Below are 24,411 nucleotides of genomic sequence, written 5' to 3'. Positions count from 1 at the left end.
AGCTCGTCAACAAACTTCTTACATCGATCCGAGCAGAATCAGGTCCGACCGCAAAAGTCTGGGCAACGGGAAGAAATGCCTCTGCAACTTCGTAACAGCCGCAAGTCTGGCAATAGAGGTCCTTGTCCTGTGTGATCAAACATCATCCCCAGTTGACATCTCCAGGCTCTTCCTCGTCACCTCGAACAGACGCAAGTCGACAGATGAGGTTTCCGGTCGCCGGGCAGGACCGGTGGGTGAGATGTGGCAAACGACCACGAGAAAGTCGTCGGGGTGGGAGGGGATTAAGCTGCCGTGGTGGGCCGGATTGTCGGGCGCGTCGCCGGAACCCCGCTGTAGGTCGGCGGGCCGCGGACCGCCCCCTGACAGGGAGAAAGTGTCGACAGGTGCCGGACGAGGGGCCGCGCGCGGGGGTGTCGGCCCGGCCGAGCGCGACCGGTCGACACCCGCCGGCGGAGGAAGGCAGCTACAGCAGCCGACTGCGGAGGAAGGCAACTACGGCAGCCGAAGGTGAAGGAGCGGCAGTTCACTCGGTCGTCGGCTGAGAGAAGGCAGCTCACAGCAGCAGCCGGCGGAAGAGACGGCAGCTCACGGCAGCCGCCAGGGAAGCGACGGCAGCTCAAACCCCACAACAGCTACTGGTGGAGGGACGGCAGCTTACAGCAACTGTCGGAAAACCGACGGCAGCTTACAGCAGCTGTCGGAAGAGATGGCAGCTACAGCAGCCGCTGGGGGAGGAGCGGCAGATCACAGCAGTTGCCGTCAGTCAAAGTGTCTCGGTAGGAGGCCGGTAATGGCTAATATTACCGTCCTGCCACCGGTAATAGCAGCCTGTGCCACTCCTTTATCGCACTCCCAAGGTCTCTTCACTATTTCAACCTTCTTTCATCATCTCTTCCCAAGCATTTGCATCATCTGACCTTAGCTCTGCACTCAGAATTCTTGCACCTCTTTTAGCTTGTTCTTCCAATTCGTTCTGGCCTTAATCTCTCCTTCATTATTTCATCCTGTCCATTCCTTCCCACATTGCAAATGTAGCAAGTATATTTCATTCCCTTCCATTTTCTCCCTTTTTCTTTCTTTCTCCTTTCTCTCTCTCTCTCTCTCTCTCTCTCTCTCTCTCTCTCTCTCTCTCTCTCTCTCTCTCTCTCTCCTCTCTCTCTCTCTCTCCCTCTCTCTCTCCTCCTCTCCCTCCCCTCCTCCCTCCTCCTCGTCTCGCTCTCTCCTCTCTCTCTCTCCCTCTCTCGCTCTCCTCCCATCCTCCTCTCTCTCTCCCTCCTCTTCTCTCACTCTCCTCTCCTCCTTCTCCTCTCCTCCCTCTTCCTCACTCTCCTCTCCTCTCTCCTCTCTCTCTCTCCCTCTTTCTCTCTCTCTCTCTCTCTCTCTCTCTCTCCTCTCCATCTCTCCTCTCTCTCTCTCTCTCTCTCCTCTCTCTCTCTCTCTCCCTCTCTCTCCCTCTCTCTCCACTCTCTCTCTCTCTCTCTCTCCTCATCATCGCTCTCTGTGTCTCTATCTTCCCTCTCCCTCTTCTCGCCTCTTCTCTTCTCACATTCCCTTTCCGCTCCTCACTGCCCCTCGTGCCGTCCGAAACCCTCGTGACCTACAGCGCCTCTCTGTGACCTCCTTCCGCTTCTGGCCCACTTCCCCTTCCTGCTCGACCCACGCCGGCGCACCAGAGTCCCGCTCAACCGCAACGTTACCGCACTGCCGCGTAACGCGTCACAAAAAGCGCGCGACCTTGGTGCGGCAAAAACGGCGCGCCGGACGGACAAGTACCGGAACAAGCGCGCGCGCGCGCGCGAGCGACGTTTTTCGGCGCGCGCCGCGCCAGCGCCTCTCTAATGGAGCGGACGCGCGTTTTTCGCGCGCTACCGGCGCGGGGTCGCGTAGTAAAAACGCTTCTGACCCACATAGTGAGCGGCCGAATCAATACTGACGAGGTGACCGTCCGACGGTCGTCGAGGGCCGTCGGCCGGCCGGCGACGAGGTATCGAACTGATGAGGCCGACCGCTGCACCGACCGTGCCGCCATCGTGTACACAACACAACAAAGGGCGCCCCGCAACCCTGGCGGCCGGACTTCCGCCCAATGGCGCCGGTCGTCCACCGGGCGTCCACCTAAGGGCGCCACGCGTCCACCTGAGGGCGCCGCGATTCCTAATGTGGTCACTGATCTACGAGTCACGAGATCTGCTACAGGTCAGGAGGTCGAACACGCGCCACCCGACGGAGGCAGGTCAAGGCCAGCCGAGACGGGGTCACTTCCGCCTGTGTCGTCACGCACCAGCGTCACGGTCAGGGCGTGCGTGACGCAGCACAAGACGTCACGTGAAGCAAGCGCAACGTGGCGTGAAGAAGACGCGTGGATGACACTAACCAGAAAGGTTATTCTGCCACCAAGCGCACGTCTTCACAAAACACTTCACAGCGCACAAACTGGGGGAGGATTGTGAGTTCCGCGCTCATTCCATGTGCTCGGTGGTCAGCCGAGGCTGCAGGGCGCGCTCTGATGGAGTGGCCCGATAGATCTCGGTGCAGGGGTCCTGCTCCTGGCCAGCAGCGCGTGCCAAGGCGGAGGCGCCCTCGCAGATTATTTACATACGAGCCGCGTGCCTTGCACAACGCAGAGTCCAGTGTGCAGGATGCATGTGTGTTCTGTGAATGCACGTGAGTCCAGTGTAGCCCCCTGTCCTGCCCCAAGAGTAGGCCATGGTTCATACAGAGTGCCCGATTGTTTGATGTGGGAGTAAGGGAGACTGATCAATGTGAAAACTGCTAATGCACAACAGTGTCCGATCATAACTTTCATTATTCTTATTGCATCTATGGAGACCCTAAATGCATTGATGGATTGAATGCACACGTGATTAACTTATCAGTTACCCACATTACCAAATTAAATTGGCTTTGTCATCAATAGTCTAGCGGGACACTGCAGCGCTCTGCAATCATGACATAATCCGCGAACAAACGCTATCAATGCATGGAGGCATGACGCTCTCATTATGTGCTCATTGTCTAGGCAAAACGTGCTCGGTGTCTAGGAGCCGGCGTCGATTGTGCTAAGCACTCGCTAGAAACGTGCACCTGTTCATTATTCCAAGCAGCTGAGCCAAAGCTGCACTGATAAAGAGGTCAGATTACTGAGAGATCTCACTCGCTCATGCAACAAGGGACTTTGCAATTAAAACATGAATTTTCGATGAAGTAAAAAAGAAAAGGATCCTTTAAAAAGTACTACCAGCAGTGCGGACGCATGTTCATAGGCGGCGGAACGGGGAGGGCACCGGGGCACCGTGCCCCCTTTTATTGTGGCATTCTAACATTAGCCCTATGGGCGTTGCATGGAAGGAATGGGACCAAGCATCGGCAGTGCCCCCCCCCCTTAATTGAAGGCGTTCCGCCGCTACTGCGCATGTTCACTCTTTGCTTATATTTTGCGCATGATTTTTAAAGCTTATTTTAATCCTATCAAAAAGTACACCGAATTCCATCGGGCGTATCATATCGTTAATGTTCGCACGCTGTTAAAGAAAATCGATTTCAATGATTTGAATTTAAAGCCATGACCTTCTTGGTTTGCATTCGTGTCGATACCTGAACACCGATGCATTACGGTCGACAGCAATAAATGTTGTTCTTCCAAAATAACAACAGCAAACAAAACAGCCATGTCACATTGAACCATCAACGTCATGACTCGAATGGAAATCATTCACTCTTACATGACCATTGGCCAAATGGCCACGAGGTTTTAGCATTTAACGACGAAACCTCAAAACACATCAAAGAGTCCTTCTTTTCCAAGCACCAAACGATTGATTCGTTCGGAAAACCACATTTTTACCCAGCCGCGGCGCTATCACAAGCCTCTGGCCAATTTATCCCCAGATACAACTGTCAACTGTCTCCAATCGACCCTTATACTAGGATTTGTGGCAGACCTGCGTGGCAGGTTCGACAATTTCGCCGCAGAGTTGAAGCCACTAATTGGTTATCATCTGCTGTCAGTGGACACGTTTACAAAATCTCGATGACAATGGAAACTGCTGGACCGAAAGAGGTCGAGTTACGCATGAGAAACTTGCGTAACGGAATATCGATTTGAATGTTATGCGAGATTGCAACGAATTAATGAACTGAGGTTACGCTAGATAAACACGCGGAGACACATCACTTAGAGGTGAATTACTTTTTATCATCAAGAAAGATTTTCGGCTTTGGGTCCGTCATCTAAAAAGGGTGAAAGTTCGTCCAAACATTTCGTCCTAGCTCAGTCAGCTACTGGACATCGGTAGAGACGCCCCCCCCCCCCCCCCCACCCCAGCGCACTTCAACAACGACGTGTTATCTGCTGAGACAAGCGACAGTGCTGAATATGACGGAATTTCACTGATATAAAGATACCCAGCAACAGTAGCAAATCGTTTTTCTTTTGAATCGAACATACCAAGGTTACCCTTACTTCTTCGGAGAATTTATAACTTGCAATTAGGTTAGCGAATCTAACTACTAGTGACGTCAAGAAAATGACGAACGGGAATGGGCACAGGCGGCGCATTGATCCTGGGGCCCGCCTAATTGGACAGCCTGTTATATACTGTGAGATAACGGTCATTACTCTGATAGAGAGTGACCCGATTTGACTCTGAGATAGCCGTACAGACGACACACAGCCACAGTCGGCTGGACCAGGACCCAACGACTGCCTAAAGGACAAATAAGATGCCCTTTGCCAGTCAATGCCTGCGCACTGCGCCGTATAAGATATTGACGTCAGCGGTCACTGCCGACGCCAGAAAAGTTCCCATGACTTAGATAAGTTGAGCACGGTTTGGTGACTCGACCGCTTTATCTGACTCCCTAAGCCGTGACATTCGGAGAAATCAGAGCTGATTTTCCTCCTCCAATAGTTCATTGCTTTCACCTGCGACAGCTATAATGTCAGACAGAACACCGCACGTGTTTGATCCTGCTGCTTGGAGCACGCGTGACTCCTTCCCAGGGCTCTTTCCAAATTTTATCTTATTCTGTTGTCTATTTGACTTGAGCCGACGGTTCGAAATCAAAACAAACTCAGTTAGCAAACTCATATTTTGCCGAAATGGTAATGATCCTGTCTCCTCTTATCGAAATCGTGGACTACCCGGAGGTGGTCCATGTCTACAATGTTTGCTATTTTGAAAAATTTTGTCCCCATAAGATACAGAAACTGTGCTACAGTTTCACTGTCATGGCAGTGTCGCTTTGCCGCCATCAACATTCAACGACGACTTGACCGCTCTGGGTGCAACTGCCACTGCCCCGACGACGACGGCGCCGGCGGCGGTCTCATCAGGCAATCTTCAGGTCTGATTGGCGCCGACGGGTCGAGGTCATTTCTGCGACTGAAAAGGTCGTTGAGGCGCGCACGGCAGCACCAGCACCCTCTAAAACTGTCACTCGTCAGCGCCGCTGCCGCCGCCGAGATGGCCCGCAGACCCTCCGGCTAACAAAGACCTTCGGGGGCGTCCCCGTCAGACGGGGACGCGACGCGGAAATAGAGCGGGAGAATATTGCAGCAAGTGGAATTTGCTCATCAATGGAAATATTGCATGGAAATATTGCATATTACGTTTAATAATCGGATCGTATGTTGAATAAAATAATACATTAGCATGCCGCTCTTACAGTTACCAATATTTTTATTTTTGCCTGAAGTTCAAAATATGTACCGCACTGAAAATATTTCATCGCCCTTATTAGCACATTTCATAAGATTTGCCTTTGTAAACGCTATAAAATAAATAAAAAAACAACTAAGAATTAGGAATTTCAGTGGATTTCGTGAACTGTGGGGGAATCATACACGCATCAGGAAGAGGCTAACCAATGCAGACAAAATCATAACTGTCACAAACTTTATAAGCATGCGAAATAGGATGACTCCTTACTTTCCCATTCCCATTTTACCCTCCCACAGTTTTATCTGTCACCAAAGTCGGGCGGCGTTCTTGCCGGTCGGAACTACCACCGTGACGTGACTGTGGAACATTACAGCACTGACGAGCGGCACTTGGGCGCCTGGCAACGATTCAAATGAGCATGCACCAACGCCCCAAACCCTGCCGAATGATGCGCGCGTCCCGATCATGGCCGGGGGTGCTGTCATAAACTGACCGCTCGCGGTAACGACGGGACGCGCAGGGTAGACCGCCGATACCCAAAAATGGTTCACGCACAAACGATAGATGATCTCGAAAATGGCAGGCAGCCATAACCAGTCATTAGTTGCCATTCGAAGATCATCGCTCATAGTCTAAGATGGGGAGGCCCGTCATGCATGACCTTTTGCGAGTTATGAGCGCGGGTGTATTGTTTGTGCGGTAAAATGTTTTGGCCAAGTCATGGGATTAGGAGCACTTAGTGTAAGCATGACGTGTTATTATGCAGCATTAACTCCAGGCAAGAATTCCAGCTGTAATTTACGAATCCAGATTTGAAAACAATCTGCACGGAATGGGCTCGTTTGGCCCGAGGCAAATAACAATCGAGAACCTTGAACTTATTGCTACCCAATATTTTTTCCGTTTAATAAGCAGCTTCCATTTTTGGAAAAGACGCGTTTCAACTAAACTATATAAGCATTTAGAAAGCCATTATATCAAAATTTCCAACAATTCTTCAAAACAACGTGAGTTTTTTTTTGTAAATTAAGCGTACAAAAGTGTGAATAACGTTTAAGTAACGACGAAAATGCACTGCTTTGGCCTCTTAACGTTTACTACGGGCATTTTTTTGCTGTAAAAGTAGGTACGCACTGGAATTATGTGTTCTAGTATAAGGTTACTTCATGATAATTATCAGTTCAATTCAGCAAAATATGTAATTTAGCTTTACTCTGATCGTTGCTTCTAATATTAATACGAGAGTGCACAGCTTTTACACCAGCAAAGCATCTTAAAAATGAGAACCCAATTTTCCTGCCAACTTGCAACGTTTCATTTCATCCTCTTACATCTTTCGTCTGCAAGGTCTCTCCCTCTGTCCCTTAATCCACGCTCCCAGTCATCAACTGCAAGCAGCAGACATTTCATCTCCCCTTCTCTTCCCCTCACCACCCTTGTCAAGCTAATTGGAACGGAGAGGGGGAACTGACGACATCGGAGAGGGAAAATGGCGCTCATGTTGCAGAAGCTGCATTACGAAATCCATAAAATCATTAATCAGCCAACGGCAGCCTGGCTCGCTGATGGCTGTTGGCTGAAAAATTGTGGGAAATTTAGCACACCCAGAAAACGGTCACTGCGCTGGGCTACGCTAAGTTGGGTGGTTATTTATCAGTCAATGCAGCAGGACAGCGTTTCAGTGAGGTCTTCAAAAGACATGTGCAAGAGTCTTGATATAAACAGTAACAGCCTGTAATGCAGGCTCATTGAGCCGAAATCACATTTTGTTTGATCCCTCAAAGTCCTCTCACTCTATCATTTCGTTAAGTTTTATATCCCGCCCTGTCTTCTTCTCATTTCGAATTTTTCGTCTCTGGTTGTTTCAGATTCAGAAGCTATGGAGCTGCATGTTTTACGAAATATTAGACATAGATTCAAGCCGTGAGGCCTTGGCGCATCTGCAGCATTAATTCCACTTAATCACTAACCCGATAAGTACTGACTACTGATCCCATTCGACCGCCTGATGCGCCTCGCTCCTATCTCGTCTTGCCCTCCCTGGAGCTGGTCTGCCAGGAACAGAGCGGGCTGCCAATTTTGTTGCAGACGTGACACATTGCGCGTCCTAATTTGATCAATTGACTGAATTGCCTGAATGCTTCGCAAATAACAAAATTATTTCCGCCTTGCATGCCTGTCTTTCCTGAATCTCCGTCACTTGAGCATGTAACAAAATTACCGAAACAAACTCTAGCACGTCCCAAAGTATCAGCCTCTTCCCTCCAACCCTTCCCTCCCTTGTATCCATCCGCCTTCCCCTCCCGTTTCGAAGCCGGCGTCTCCAAACAAAGAGACCCGCCGCCGCCGCCGCCGCCGCCGCCGGCCGCGCGCGGGCCGGACGGGGCAGGACGGGCGGCGGCCCGACTGAAAACCCGGCGCCTGTCCGCGCATCATCTGCCCATGGGCACCCGAGATGCTGCGCCGACGTCGACGGAGAGCAGTCGTCGCCTCCGACGATCTCAGTCGCCGCCGACGGGGTGTCGGCGGACAGCGGGCGCAGGCGGGGCGCCGCCCGTCCCAACGGCCAGTCCACCGCGGGGTGCCAACCGGTGGACTCAAACACAAAGCAAACGTCCTCTTCCTTCCCTCTAAATTTTGATTTATCCCAGTTGGGGCTCCCGCTTCCCGTATGGTGAACCCAGCCTCTGAGGCACTCACCTTTTTCAGATAGCCGCCATGCAGACGCATGTGACCATTCAGCGCCGGTAGATTTTTGAACTTCCTGCTGCAGATGTTACACTGGACGGGCTGCTTGCCGTCCACACGCTCCTCGCGCTCTCCCGAGGCGACCTGCCGGGGCGAGGACGCGACTCAGGATTCGGTTCGGACGACCCGCAGGCACGGCGCGGCGCGACACACACAGCTCGGGACGCGGCGCGCTCTCCCGGCTCCCGCCACACGACTCGCCGGCCGGCCGACCCTCGCCCGCCGTATTGCATGCAAGTTGCACGACCGGGACGCCCCTGTTGCAGCGTTTCAAGCAGCTGCGTCCCCCTGGCGGCGGCGGCGGCGGCGGGCGGCGGAGGGCGGCGGGTGGCGGGCGGCAGGGAGGCAGAGGCGGCGGCCGCCGCAACCCGGCAAGGCGACGAAGCTCACTAATGGTAATAAACAAGCACAAGAAATAAAAGCCGTCCGGTGCTGCCAAGGCCGAGACGCGTCGCCACGACAAAGCCCGCTCAGAAACGACGATGACGACGCGGGACGCCGGTCGCGCGACACATGCGACGCTCGCGACACGCCAACTGCGGCGTGCTAGGCGGACAGTTTGGGGTTCGGTAGCCGACCACCTGGCCCCGAACGACCCCTTGGCGGCCCCCTCTAAACACCGGTGTGCGTCAAAGGCGTCCCGTGACCTGAGGCCACTTAGAATTCTGCCGGCGCTCCGTCTCTCCCACGGAGCCGGCCGGCCGGGCGGGCCGGCGGGCGGTTCGGCGGGCGGTTCGGCAGTCCCCTACCGCCGCCGCCGCCGCCGCCGCCGCCGTTGCCGGGTCTCGAGCCGCCCCTGACCGCCCGATATTGGCGAACAATAACCTGGCGGCCGGCGGCCCACCATTATTGCACAAGTGTTGCCGGCGGCAGCGGCGGCGGAGGCGGCGGAGGCGGCGTCCCATCGCGGCGCGACAGGGTGGGGAGACGCCGCGGGAGACGGAGACAAGGAGGGCGGGGAGGGGGGACTCTGCAGGACAGTCCTTCACATGTCCTCCACCAGATGGGCCGTAATTCGATCACAATTAAAAGATAACTTGATCGCGGCACAATTGCAGCTCATTGCAGTATGACTCAGAAGGGTCAGTTTCTGGGCGGGGGCGGTGGCGGGTGGCCTCTATGGCCCGTTGCAGTAAGGGCGCCGGGTGGCGGGGCCGCTGGATGCCGAAAACTGGCCTGAATTGAGCCGGGCGTAAAGGAGGGAGGACGCGGCGCCCGCGGATCGCTCAAGGCTACGACGGGCGGCGGCGGCGGCGGCGACGGCGGTGGGGGACGGTGCACGTGTGCCCCTGCCGCCCGGAGAGGGCGCCGTCTCGGTCGGGGCGGGGCGCCGCCGCCCTGCGCCCCTGTGGCGCCCTCAACCCTCAGCTGCTGGCGCGTGTGACCCGTTGTCGCGCAGCGCCGCGGGGCACGGGCCGATGACCTGTTGCGCCACGCGCACAGAGCCACGGGTCAGCGCCCGCACGCACAATGGCTCTCACTAACGGAGCGGCCAGCGTGCCCACGATGCACGTGTCGCAACGGCGGCATCCGGGACACTGCCGGCGGCCGCGACTGTCCCGCGTCATCGCCGACGCACACACGCACACGCACGCGCATAGGGCAGAGGGTGGTGGGTGGAATAGGGTCATAAATTGGGCCCGAATGAGGTCAAAGATGGGTCCAACTAGGGCGAACATCGGGACGATAAGGGCCGAACAATCACATACTCCGATTCACACACCAAAAATAGATTTGGGTGAGGGAAGCCACACTGTTGAATCGGTTATCATTAGAAAGATGCGCGATTGATAACGTAACTAGGAATTCCAGGCGGTAATTGGAGCTCAAAAATGGCCTCAAAAATGATTATTGCAGAAGCTTCACCATGACACTTTCAGAAACGTACAAAGAACAGTAGGTTGCATTCGTGATAAGAGCGATCCCAAGTCTAAAGAATGTTATCTGCTTATCCGAATACGCAATTATAAATACTGAAACGTGAAACTGGTGAAACACCAGCGAAAGACTTGATTCTTTCGGATAAAAAAGCGGTTCCATCTCGGTAAAGCAAGTTCCGTCCACTGATGCTATGTGCAATTGTGGTCGGATGCGGCGGCTAGTGTTATGGGAACCTCAGCCGGAACAGTAAAGATCCAGTCATTTGTTCTACACCGCGCGACGCCAATGGATTGCGTGACCGACACAGCCGTAATCGTAAAAATGAATAAACGTTATATGGCCGAGACATGAGCTGGCCAAAATACCTGTGGATCATAACACATTTGTAAGAACTAGAAAAGCCAGGAAAAGATTGGCAATGCTGATCGCATCCACCAGCACAAGGAAATTGGATTAATATTCATGATACAGTGCATAAATACAATATACATTTGCCTTGTTCACTGAGGTATTAGAAGGAAGGAACAAAAATCGCAACACATATCGTTCATATTTTAAGTGACAGTAGCACCAACGATCCCGCACTGATCCATTTTGGTTTTCGAGCTTCAATATAACGCGCATGCAGTGATATTTATGTGAACGACAAAAAGCGTCATTTCATGCGAACGAATATGGCTTTTTATTTCAACTTTCATTGCGTTTTGCAATCATAGAGTAAAAAGATAGTTGCTTAGCTTTCGATTAATGTTCACATATAAATCACAAGTAGCAGGCAACGAAAAATGAGACGATCATTGTTGTGATAATATCCTTCGCCTCGAACAATTCACTTCTGTGAACGTGAATGACGTGGGATTGTACAAGGCACTCATGCAATGTTGCAATATCCGTTAGAATCGAAGTAAATCCTGTAGAAGAATGGTGTCAAGGGCTAGTGAACCAATAGCCATAACCAGTTTAGGCTGTAGAGCCATGCTTCGGCAGGAGTTTTCACCTGTGACGTTTAGAGTCGAGTAAGCGTGTGACGACGAAACAACAATAAATACTTCGCCGTTTTCCTTCAATTAAACACAAAAAGCTGGGGGAAAATGCTTCACGTAATTCTGTCACATACCTTGGTATAATTGTAAGGCAATCTTCATGGAGCATTACCTATATTTCTGACATTACCGCCTTCATTTAGCGACGGATAGCTTACGTGCCACCTGGCTTTATGATTTCGGCTACTGCTCAAAGGATCATGTAAAGGCCGCCGTCCACTGCGACGGAATTCCGTCCGGAGTCCGTCCGGAATGTCGCCGCATCCGGTCCGGATGCGGTCCGGATGCGGTCCGGATGCGGAGAGCTAATAAATGTTTCCTATCACTTATTACCAAATAAAATATTGCAAGTAACCAGCAGCGAATACTCTTGCCATTCTAGGGAAATAATTTTTACTTACTTCATGATGATCGAGTTCCAATTCTTCGTACAATTCACAATGTTTGCCTCCGATACGGCCCCAAACCACGTCGGTTCCGGACGTTCCGGATGCGTTTTCCGCAGAAAAGTTCAACGCGTCGGACATCACTCTTCCGTCTCCGTAGCAACCGCATCCGAAACGCATGCGGAGAGCTGACGGAAAATCAACAGCTGATTGCCGTTCGGATGCGGTCCGGACGGAGCGCACACGATTTCCGTACGGACCGGATGCGCCCATAGGGTTCTGTGTTAAATTCCGTACGGACCGCACGCGTTCCGCACAGTGGACGGCGGCCTTAAGTCCGCGACTTCTTGCTGAGCTCCAGCACTGCGACCTACTACTCCTCCCACCATCTGTTCCCCATGCCTACATCCTTCCACGCATCACTTTCCTTGCACATCACCACTTTCTACAGCCCCAACAGCATCACCTCCCCAACACGGAAGTCCTCGGCGTCTTCCCTCTCCATCCCTCCTCATCCTCACAGCGGTCACGGTGCGTCCGGTCGGCCATTCTGCAGTTCCGTCACCGAGTACCCGACGCCACTGGTCACTGCAGCTGATCGGCGACACACGGACATAGCGCCGCGCCACGCCACAGTCATCCAGCACTCCTAAATTTAGCTCCGTGTAACTAATTCTGCCACCGCAGAGGAGCAGTCCGTACCCGCCTGGCCGGCACAGATTTGCAGCTTGCAGTCGGCACACACTTGCTGCAGAATTGACGATTCATATGCAGCGAGGATCGCGCCAATAGACAGCGCTGCTCTTTTTAATTTAGCATATTTGGAGTACAAATGCACGACCTAGCCCAACATGCGATAACCGTACACCTTGCAAGTCACTTTGGGCCAGGTGGATGTCGGATGGCGCGCGCTGAGCTGTGCACAGTGAGCCGTGCATTGTGCACGCCCGCGTGTGCACCGTGCAGGCGGCATGACGGTGTCATGCACGTCCGAGGCGGCCACCGGCGCCGCCGCACGTGCCGGCCAGTCGTCTGCAGCCGGCGCCGACCGCCGGCCACCTCAGAGGTGCTCAGAGGAACACCGGCGGCCGAGCGGCGCATTGTGCGTTGTCGTACTGCGCTGTGGGTAGCGCGTGGCTGGACGGACGGTCTGTGACAATCTATTGATCTGTGGCTGATCTATTAGAGTGTCCGTCCGAGAGCCGTACGACGGCTGACAGAGCCTGGGGGTCGCGAACTGGTGTGGTAACCGTTACGCCCACCTGGGACGCCCGAGTCGGTACGGCACTTGCGGTGTCGTAACCGGATCGGCGGGAACCAGCAGAACGCTGTTGGACCGGCGGTGAAAGTCGGAACCGAGCACTCGCCCACCAGTGGGGCGTCTGGTCGAGCAGGTCTACCCGCTAAGGCAGCCTGAGCACGAACCAGTGGCAGGGTCCGATCAATGACCGTGGTCCGACCAGGGTGTCAGCGCAATGGCCAGTCAGAGGCGTCTTTAAGGGCGCAGAAGCCCACCTCGGTCGACTGTGGCCAGTGCAACCTAGTCAGGTCGTTTGTGTGAATCTCCGTGTTCTTCCCTCGCCTCAGAGTAGCCGCTCTTCTCCAAATGCCCGAGCCGTTTTCTATGTGTATTTGTCTTGTAGCGAACAGCAGAGTCGAGAAACGAATTGACAATGTCGTTTTTTTTTTTTTTTTTTTTTTAATTTTGTCTTCCCGGCATGCCTAAGGCAACCGCCAGGGAAGGGGAAATTACTAAGGCTGGCAATGAGCCAGATCTTTCGTTTTACTTTACTTTACTGTCAGCTATTTAATTCTGACCCAAGCAAGAGAGAGAAGCAAACTTTACTTTAATTCGGCTCATGTGGCGTCCGATTAACAAGGCAAGGGTGTCCAGAAAGGGGTAGAATATTCATACTTGCTGCTGTAAATCTTGCTGCTGATGGTGTGAGGTGTTGCAATGTGTGATGTTTGTTGTGGGATGTATTTACCAGGAAAAGTCCTAACTAGAAAAAACCTGGTGCCTAAGTCAAGGGGCAAAAACTGTCGAGTACAGTAAAAATCCCCGCAATAGTTACGTTACGTTATATCTCTAATGTGGACAGTGAAAGTGTGATTGCGCAGGCTGTTCGCAGGGATCGGCCAAAATAAAAACCGGCCTACCGAGTGAGACAGCCAGCGGGTTATGGCAGCCGGTGTGACCCGGGTGCCCCAGTCATGTCCCGCCCGTCTCAGGGGTACAACTTTGACTGGAATTTGGTGGCTCTGGAGGAGTAGCCGTGAGGCATAGCTCGACTCCTAGGCAGCGATGTTGGTAGGGCTAGTGGTTACCCGTTGGAGGAATTCTCTGAAGGAAGATACGGCGTCCGTGGTGAGGGGGTCCGTCAAAATAGAAGCCAGCCACGGCTGCCCTGTACGCTTTGGATTCTGGGCGAAGGTCAAGGTCGTATAGTCGGATTTCATGGTCAAACCAGTAGAGGGTGGAGGGAGGGTAGGAAAGTCGCCTGCCGCTGGCGTACTCAAACTTCAGCGACCCGATGTCAGGTGGAGGGATCTCACCCCTGGGACGTCTCTTCGGGATCAGGTCTGGATCGGGATCGTCGGTGTCGTTTCGGGGGCTGTCAGGCTGGAAGCTCGCCGTGTAGCCTCGGGTGAACGGCCTGCTTCGAGAGCAGCCGAAGTCGTCGGGGTCCGTGGTTGGTGTCGGTGAGTCGGGGGTGTCAGTCTGGACTTCGGCAGAGACCAGTCGGGCGGGTCGAGTTTGAGAGGTCGAGTCGAAGGTGGTCAGTTTGGTCGTTTGGGTGCTGGCGTCGGTCGTCTGAGAGCTGGCTGTCTCGGTCTGGGTCTGAACAGGGACTGCGGTCGCCTTAGGGGCCATGACCTCACCATCTGTCTGGACAGAGGCGTCTGTGCGAGCCGGAGGGGGCTGCATCGTTCGGTGCTGACTCTCAAGTGGAGGCCAAGCTGTGGAGTTGAGCGGCGGGGGTTGGAATGGCGCTCGCTCTCGAGTGTCTCGTTTGGTGGTTTTCCAGACGGGGCAGCTGTTTCGGTCCCATGCTGGGTGTGGACCAGAGCAGAGAGGGCACTTTGGGACCGAGGTACAGTCACCTGTGGGGTGGCTGTCCCTGGCAGAGCACTGCCCGCAGACTGTCTCTTTTCGTCGGCAAGAGCGCATGGAGTGGCCTAGCTTCCAGCACCTACGGCATTGCCTTGGCAGCTGGATCCAGGGTCGAACAGGGACGGCGAGGTACCCGCAGAGGAGCTTTCTTGGGAGATCGAGTCCTTTAAAGCGAAGTCGAATCAGGGGGTTTGGAGTTCGGTCCTTGGATTTGAGCCTCTGCACCTCGATAACACCCTGCGGGGCTAGTTCGGTGAGGAGCTCTTCGTCAGAGAGGTCGCTGAGGTCCGGACAGTGAATGAGACCCTGCGATGACATCAGGTTGGTTGCAAGAACAGCCGAAACAGGTTTTCCGAGCATGGTTTGGCAGGAGAGAAGGGCAGAGCTTTGGTCTTTGTTGAAGGTCGAGATGAGAATTTTGCCAGATCCGAGTTGTTTGGTTTTTTCGACTTCCGAGTCACAGATCGAGCGGATTTCCCTGATGATGGCGAACGGGTTCCCTCGCAGTGGAGTGCCATCAGGCCGGCTCATCAGGATGAGAGCGCGGCCTTCTGGTGGGTCAAGGTCGGGTGGGAGACGCGCCCCTGGAGGCGGTCCGGTCGAGTCCATGGCCATGATCGGGGTCTGTTACAGGCAAAGATAAATAGTCCGGTTCGTTATCACCGCTAGGTTTCCCCCGGACTGAGCAGTTATCCTAGATGACCTACCTACAGTCACATAGAGCAAAAAGAGCTGAAGGCTTACTCAAAGTTAGCGACCAAGGTCGTCCATGGACGACCCTGGAGCTCAGTGAGGACACCGTGCGCTAACTGACGTGAAGCGTCGAACTGGTGCGTGAATATCGAAGAATCCAAGGTTTGCGCAGGAAGTCGTCGGACAATGTCGCCGAAAACCGCGGTCATATGCTGGCCGTCCCTAGTACTACCAATATGCCCGCAGGCGCGGCGAGAGACAAGCTCAACGTATGAGTCACCGTCCGGCTGCCGGGAGAGCCCCTACCGCGACCTTTGTCCACAGTCATGACGTCACGACAATGGGCTCCTAAACGTACGGGCAGCGGCCGCCTCAGGGGTGCCGCCGTGACCTTTGCACGACACGTTCTATAGCGTATGGCACAGCGGTTACTAGGAAGGTTGAGGCCAGCGGCAGGCCGGTTTACAAATAACAAACAAACTTGACGCGCAATTGACAACAGGTAACAGATTGATTAATAAGGCGGTGACAATATAAATAAAAATGACAACATGAAATGACAAATCGCATAGATGACAAATCGCATAGATGACAAATCGCATAGATGATCTCTACAGCGTGCCGCTGCACGGTTGCAAATGCAGCGAATGTGTTGCGATACGCGCTCCACGAGAGTCATGGCCAGTCATGGTCGGTGGATAGTAGCGCTAATAGGCCACTGTGCGGAGTCGGGCAGTGTCACAGCATGCTGCGAATGGACGGTGGCAACGTAAATCTATCGGTCGGGAGCCGATGTCAGTTTTCAATAATAATGATATAGAGATGATGATAGGATATATGGATAATGGACGGCTTCCTGCAACGATACAGGACGATCAAGTATGGGTTCTCCGTTGAAGAAAGCTGATAATGGTTGACACAAATGCTTCGGAATAGATCGAAATGTCTACGCTGGGCAAATTCTGATCATCTTGAGCTGAACGTAGTTGGCAGAGCTGCAAAACTCAGGATATTTGGATGAACTGATAACGCGTACTCGAGGAGCATGAGGAGAATGAGTCGGCGTATGGGTGTCGCGGCTATAAGGCAGAAATTTCATAGTCATTTACTTAACATATAGTCGAATCGAATCTACTACGCCTAATCGAAACGTATATTGAGCGAATTTAGATTGAAAAAAACGATACAAAAACGAAACGTAAGGAACTGTGCTCTTATGTCTCCTAAGTCCCAGACTATGCGCTGGAGTTTTCACCCATATGGAGTACCTACCAGCGGCACATAAAAATTCATCCCCTGACCCGCCCTTAAAGTGGTCTTTGTTCAGAACATGAAAAAGCTCAATTATATTACCCATTCATCATCATCATCATCATCAATTGTATTACGTCTAGAGACAAAACAAGCATGGGCATAACAAACATACACAATGCACACAAGACATACGCCAGAAAACATATGCACAATCATACCTACACCAAAACATAGGCATACCAAAAACAACATAACACTATCATATGGGTGGCGCTAATATCATTTGTATTAGTGCCCATCAGGCGCGGATACAAGGGGGGGCCATGGGGGCCATGGCCCCCCCTTGGCCGATTTTTTTTCAAAAATAAAATAAAAAGTTAAAAAGTTAAAAAGCTGAAAAGGGGGCCTCCTGAAAATAAAGTGGCCGAAATCCGATGAGTTTTTTTTAACCTACCCACTTAGTTATTTCTTAGAAGACTAGCTGAAAAGACTTCTTTGTTAGAAGATTGGTAGAGCTTTTCATAACTTGGAGGTCTCTTATACTCACAGAGATGACCACTTTTACAGGGCCTCCTAACCTGCACAGAGGGCCTCCAAGCCTGCACAGATGTTGAGATGTTGCCTGAACAGCTAGATAAGCTCAATAGACGCAGTTTTTTTTTTGGGGGGGGGGCCAACAAGTGGGAAGATGGGGCCTCCAACAGGTGGGATTATGGGGGGGGGGGCCTCCTGGTTTCTAATGGCCCCTCCCTTGGAGATTTTCTGGATCCGCCCCTGGTGCCCATGCCTCCCCAGTGTTCTGAGCCAGGAGCCAACTGAGCGAGTCGGTGACTCCACAGGGGGGTCTTGGGGTGTACATAATCTCAGGTGGGATATGACCTCCAGCAACCTGTAGAGGCACACTCATATTGGCCCCACATACGATGAACATAAATCTAACGATAGGCGCGCAGTGTCCCGATGAGGCATCCCCAAGAACAAGAGTGGCCAGGCTGGCAACCAGAATTTGGCGTAGGCGGTGATTTTCGCGGAACGCATCACGGAAGCACGCGATGATGGAGCGACGTAGAGTCTCCTGTACCTTCGGTATGTGCAGAGCAGCGAGCAAAGCTGTGTGGTGGGCTCTGGATGGCAATTGAAAGTTGCCATCCAGATTGCCCATTGAAAGTTTTAATGCGGTAAAGCCTATCTGATTAAGCAGATGACTTTCAGTTTTCATTGAATTAAAGGGACCCTCCCACCTTCAAAAAAGTTTATGAATTGGCATGAAAGTGATGTCGCTCGGTTCAGAAAGAGCGAAAACGAATATCTACCAAATTTCACCGAAAAATATTCACCGGTTTTCAAGATATTATATTTTTACTTTTGTTTACTTTTTGGGATCTCCGCTGTTCCTAGCGACTTTATTTGGAAGCAATAGTTTGGCAGCTGAAAGTGCGGCACTTGTTGCGCGCAAAGCAGCATATACCACCGCGTGCTACAAAACGCTTTAGTCAAACATTTAAAAATCGTTAGATATCTGCCCTGACGTCACACATTCAGAGGAGTATTCCTATGCATTAGCCCCTCTGAATCAAAATGCTGCAATTTTGAAATTCAATATTTCCGATTTAAGGCATTTCTCGATGTTGTGAGTGCCGAAACCGGTAATTGTGAGCCAGGGACCCCATTTTGGCTATCTCAACTCAAATCTAATGTTAAGGTGGGAGGGTCCCTTTAAATCTCCGCGTTGACCTTTTATTGATCCGAGGTCCTGGGAAACCAGAATTGGAGCTAAACTGAAGTCAAATTTGCGGTAAATGCATATCATCAGTCATCCGTTTTGCCAGTTCATTGCACACTTCACTTTGATTTAATCCACCTGTGACGTTGCATATCGAGTGGCCTCATTCGTGTATGGTCAACCACTTTGTATGACTCATACGAATGCGTATGGGCTAGAGTAGTTGTCATTCTGCTAGAAGGATTTGTGCTGCATTTCTGTGTGTCCTGTTTAAGTCCACATGTGGTTTTAGTATGTTTTGATATAAAACCTTGCATTCTTTGAAGACCAAAGTTGTTCACGGTAGGTAACAGCTTTTAGAGAGAGAGAGAGAGAGAGAGAGAGAGAGAGAGAGAGAGAGAGAGAGAGAGAGAGAGGGGGGGGAGAGGGAGAGAGAGAGAGGAGAGAGAGAGCAAAGAGAGAGATAGAGGAGGGAAGGAAGGGAGGGAGGAAAGAAGGGAGGGTAAATATAAATTTCCTGCGCTATAATTAAGCATTATGTATCTTGTTATTACTCTACTTGTACTTACCAGGCTCCAACATTCAGTAATCAGATTACCGTTCACGTGTCAGCCACTGCTGACTTGTGTCTAAAATAGTGAACAAAAACAAGCCGCAGCTTCAGGAAAGTCACGTCTCATGACGGGAAACTGTAACGGTGTTATTGGGAACCAAGCGGCACTTTGTCTCAAAAACTGCCTCTGGAGAAAAAAGCATGCTGACCTATATCGCACTGTCACACTGTGTGACACCTCCGTCAGCTTCACGAAATGTTGCATCACTAACGATACAATGCTGATCATTTGTTGCAAAAAAACTGACTCACAAATAAAAAGCATTTCATATAGACACCACGCCAAAATCGATTGATGACGTCATCAATAAACCCATGCTGGCCACAGCTGGCACAAAACCTTGCACAAAACGGACGGTGTCCCAGCATCGAAAATGTAGTAATCAATCTACTACGACAAAGAATGAGACAAGTCATTACGGGCCAAACCAACTGCCAGACGTTACATCTGATTTTCTGCTCTCTGACCAGGGTAGCAGGGCGAGCGATTGTGAAACGCACGGCTAACTAAGAACAGAGATGAGACGAGAGATAATACGGCAGGCAGGTTTGACTTAGAGAGAGAAAGAGAGAGAGAGAGAGAGAGAGAGAGAGAGAGAGGGGGGAGAGGGAGAGAGAGAGAGAAAGAGAGAAAGAGAGAAAGAGAGAAAGAGAGAAAGAGAGAGAGAGAGAGAGAAAGAGGGAGAGAGAGAAAAAGAGAGGAGAGGGAGATGCATAACTTTATAGAGAAAGATACATATATAAAGAACGGGAGAAAGATATGCTTCAAATCCAATGGCCAATGGTGTTTGGTCCACAGCCCTAACCGAACAACCAGAGGACATACCCGGGCCACGAGCTGAGTTGCGGGTAGGTCTCGTGCCGTGCCGAGACGCCGGCGCTCTATGCACGGGTAGAGCGGCGGGGGCTCCGTCGCTCTGCCCACGGGACAGAGGAGAGGGGTGGGCCGACCGGCCGGCCAGCCAAGGCCAGTGGCCTCTGCCGGCCGCGCGGCGCGGGCTGAGTTGAGCCGCGGCGGCCCTACCCAGCGGGCTTCCGGCGCCAGGGCCGCTGACCTGCCGGCCGCGCCTCCCTCGCCCTCTCCCTCGCCCTCTCCCTGCCTGTCTGGGGTCTCCTCCTCCTTGGGGCACTGACGTCACTGAGGGGAACGAGATGAAAATTCGGAACAGAGGTGAAAATAACCAAGAGACGATGTGACCTTAGAGCTGTGGGCTGTGGATAGCACATGTGATCAGCAAACTGGTCGATAACCGACGCCCAAGATATTTGATCTTTGGAAAGTACAACATGATGATAATTGGGGCGTTTCAAATAGGTACACGTCCTCTCTCCGTATCAGTCTTTACTCATTCCAAACACATTTGGAGCTTTTATACACTCCCAACTTTCAAACTCTCCCATGCCTTCTTCTCCACTGTTCGTAAGTTATGACACTTGGAAATCAAATGCAATTAAGCATCACAAGCCCAATAAATCGAATATAGACAAAGGCAAAAACGTGAATGTTTGTTGTATTATATGCCATTACAATTTGTAAGTACAGCATCCAACATTATCTAGGAAGACCTTGGCTGAGGGCCTGTTTCGCCACTGCACCGTGATGCCATGAAACAACTGTGAGGGACACAGAGAACCAGTTTAGCTAGTTGCTCAATGCTCTACTATACATAGTAACACTTACTAACACGACTGGATTCCCCGCTGACGAACACTGATGTACTTCCCCACCAGACGTCAAACCACTGGACAGTACTGTCATTGTCACCAGTAACCGTCAGCGAGGCTGCCACACCGCATTCTATCATATTCCTCGAGCTAGTGGCGTGCCTCGTACACCGCATTTTTCTTCGCGTAACGCTGTTTCGCATGGCTTTATGTCATGTAATTGGAACCTGTAACTTACATTATAGGACAGGCCAACATATTCATGAGTGAGCTTTCCGAGAAAACCGGGTTTATGAGGAAGTTTGTAAGCCCGTGGCTTGAACAGCGTATTACCCAAACTTTTAGCTTGTCCGTTGATCTTTGCCGCGAAATGAGACAAAGTTTGCGACGCACAAGCGACGGTGCAGTGGACCACCCTAGTGTAAGCAAAAACATGCAACAATTGAGCAGCGCAACAACAAGCGTCCCTTCGGCACACATGGGCTCCCGAAGGAACGGAACAGCGTAACGGTTTGGGTGCTGCCGCCTCTGACAGCCTGACAGTTAACAACCGATGTGTAATTGTATCCAGTCCACTAAAGGAAACATCCCGAAATAGCCTTCGCAATTTTTGGTGGCAAACAATACAATACAGATAAAAACAAAATAATATGTAATTATGCAGTAGAATCGTGACTGACGGCCTGAAAAAGGCCGCCACGTAGGCCCCGTCAAAGACATGTTTTATTTTTTATTTCTAGTTAATTTGATATCTTTCTGACACTCTCTGTCAGTAGTCACGAGCCAGTCTCTCGTCAGCCTGTTGTCGATGCATTTCTCGAGGCGGTTTGTTGCGGAAAAGACAACCGTCCTGACAGTTCCTCATTACGACTCCAGTCACGCAGGAGTCTGTCACACTGTGCGGCGGGCTCAGCCCTCCCTTTCCTCTCCCACTGTCGCCGCTGGGCCAAACAAAGCTGTCCAGCCATGGCGCAGCGCCGCCACCGCCGCCAGCCGCCGCCTCCTTAAAAATCCTCTCAGCTCCTATGCCGGAAATGACTGCGGCCTATTCGGATGTTAACAATGAGCGACGCTGCCAAAAAACCGACGCGCCCCAGACCCCCGAGCCTGGCGTTCGTCAAATGTCTGCTAACTCCTGGTTCTCTCGTCGGTTTGATTTCGAATTGCGGTCGCGATTAGAATGATATGGCTGAGTGATGGTTTGTAAATGATGTGAACAAGGCTGGTGTGGTGGTGGCTAGGGTTCGCGGCGAGAAAAAGTCGCCAGACAATGGTCTGCTGTGCCGGAAATTCGTCTTAGACGTAATCCGATTATAAGGAGTCATTTCTTTCTGCAAATTGCAGGTCTCATCCTAGGGCTGATTGAAGAGATAGACTGATTTCGTCAAATATCCCATTCATGAGTTTGAGTTTTTATTCTTGATTTACTTTACGGAGAAACCAATTTTTTTCGGTCATGTGCAATAATAATCTGGGTGGAACCACAACATGATCGAAGATGGAGACGCGGATTGTCAATCGTCATCATAAAAAATCGCAACCTCGTTGGTGCACGTTCAACCTTACGGAAATTAACATGTAACTCATAGCCTAACCTTTTACAACAGCCTGCTAGCAAACGGCCAAATAAAACAATATAAACAGTTGCCAACAGTTATTGGAGCCAGCAGTGCAGCAAATAATTAACAAAACACTCATACTGGCATCTGGGCCGTACGAGGCACTTAATCCCATAACAACCAACTTCGAAAGCGTACAGCGACGATAAATAAAGCCACTCGTTCATTGCGAGTTTGGATGTATCTAATGCAGCCATTCAGTGCAAGACTCTAGCCATAACAGCACAATTTACTACTCGTGTTCTTTGCTGGATAGACACTTAAAGATCTCAGATCCATGGAGCATTGATCGCTGTCTGAAGTCTGAACGACACACGAACCGGGCACGGGACAGAGCTCTTCAGCATGAAATCTTACAGTACAGAACATGAACAAAACCAACTCATGGTTCAGTCAGGTGGCTTAGCTGATATTGGAGCGTTGAATGTTTACAAGTGAGACAATGAGCCAGCGTGACCTCTTTGCCGCTCAGTTGTGAAATGACTACCATATCGCGATTATACGCACTCGGCATGTTACCAAACTGCACTCGAAAACTTCCTGCTTTCAACCATTGGCTGACAACGGGATTCAAAAACAGTCGCACGCTCGGTGGAGGCTAGGTAACATACCGACGTGAAGCAACAGTAAATGAAGTCACATCACGGCCTCGAAAACAAGCACAAAAGTTGAAAATAATACAGCTTCCGGATGAACATTCAACAATCAGTTGCCAAGAATCCGACCTTGAACGATCAAACCCTGTACAATTATCATAGTCATCATGACGTCAGTAATCGAACGATCGCGAGTGTACTTCTTGAGCAAACAGCTTTGATGAACAAGAGAAGAGAGCTAGAGCGAAGAGAAAGCGGACCAGCATGTCAATTCATCATCAGGATAAAAAGTTTCACCCGATCAGGTAATGCCAGTCACCTGCGAATTCTAATTCCTGTCTGAATCAGACAAACCCACACTTGATCTCACTGTCTGCAGACAGTCGCAACATCTGAAAATCTAACAAATTACCTGTCCCAAGAACAGATTGTCGAGTCGGTCTGTGTGGCACTGCGGGCGATGGAGCGACAGACAGCCGGTCAGAGCCAACGTCGGACATTCCGTCCGCCCATCGGACGATCTGAGACCGTTCGGCGAAAAGTTGCTGTCCAACCGGTGCCAGTCGTATCCAGATATCGGACGGTTATCTGGCGGGGAGTTGCCGCTCGGACCTCGGGTGGGTGTACAGCGACCAGGTGATGGTACTCGGTACCTAGGGCGTACGCTGTAGAGTGTAGAGTGTAGGGTGTGTACAGCCATTGCAGAAAAATGAGGTTCTGGCCAGATGTAACCAAACGCCGCTCTCAGACTCTCAGCCATTCCTGTATCCACTCTATGCACTGAACAGTATGCAATACGGGCACAGTTCGAAGCAGATCCATCTCCCACCAACGTGTCCGGCGCCCTGCCGCTTCTAGCGGTATGGTGGCTGGTAACAATTGGTGTTAGACTCTGGGCGCTGCCACGGCGGACGGCGGACGGTGTGAGGCGGACGGTGGACGGCGCGGCGGGTGGCGGGCGGTGCAGCAGCGAACAGCGGGCGGTGGTCGTAGACGAGCCATACCGGCCCTGTTGCTCTCCACTGCCGACCCACAGCGTGCCGGCGGTCAGCGGCCATAACGGTCGTCCGTGTCACCGGGCGGGCGGCGGTCAACCGGCAAAGTCGGATGGCGGTCACCCGATAGAGTCAGATGGCGGTCACTCGGCAGAGTGACCCGCGGCCTCACCCGTCCCCGACCCGAGCCTCCTCTGCCGATTCACTCAGACATCCACTAACCCGTCTGACCTGATCATTGGTACTGTCGCAGGCGATTGTTGACGGTCCTCTGCTAATGGGAGATGATCAAACCCAAATTTCTGAAGTCCTTGTGATATGACAGGGCTGTCAAATGTCTGTCAAGACTTTTGCCAAGACTTCAAGACAGGAAGATTTTAAGACTTTTTGGTGTAGTTTCCTTGTCTCTTACGT

At 51.7% G+C, this 24,411-nt stretch overlaps 1 protein-coding gene across 1 annotated transcript in view; it reads right to left on the bottom strand.

The window, feature by feature from the left end:
- The window catches only part of LOC122367642, a gene marked incomplete at its 5' end in the record, with an annotated part of 123,978 nt that overhangs the window by 46,104 nt on the left and 53,463 nt on the right, over nucleotides 1-24,411 (bottom strand). Inside the window, one exon of the mRNA XM_043340953.1 lies at nucleotides 8,367-8,498. Within this exon, the coding sequence (XP_043196888.1) occupies nucleotides 8,367-8,498 (132 nt within the window). The remainder of the gene's footprint in view (nucleotides 1-8,366; nucleotides 8,499-24,411) is intronic.

This window comes from Amphibalanus amphitrite, unplaced genomic scaffold (genome assembly GCF_019059575.1).
Source record: "Amphibalanus amphitrite isolate SeventyFive unplaced genomic scaffold, NRLGWU_Aamphi_draft 000885F_arrow, whole genome shotgun sequence".
Classification (NCBI taxonomy): Eukaryota; Metazoa; Arthropoda; class Thecostraca; order Balanomorpha; family Balanidae; genus Amphibalanus; species Amphibalanus amphitrite.
The sequence above is the reverse complement of the archived record's forward strand: the minus strand, read 5'-3'. Positions and strand labels throughout refer to the sequence as shown.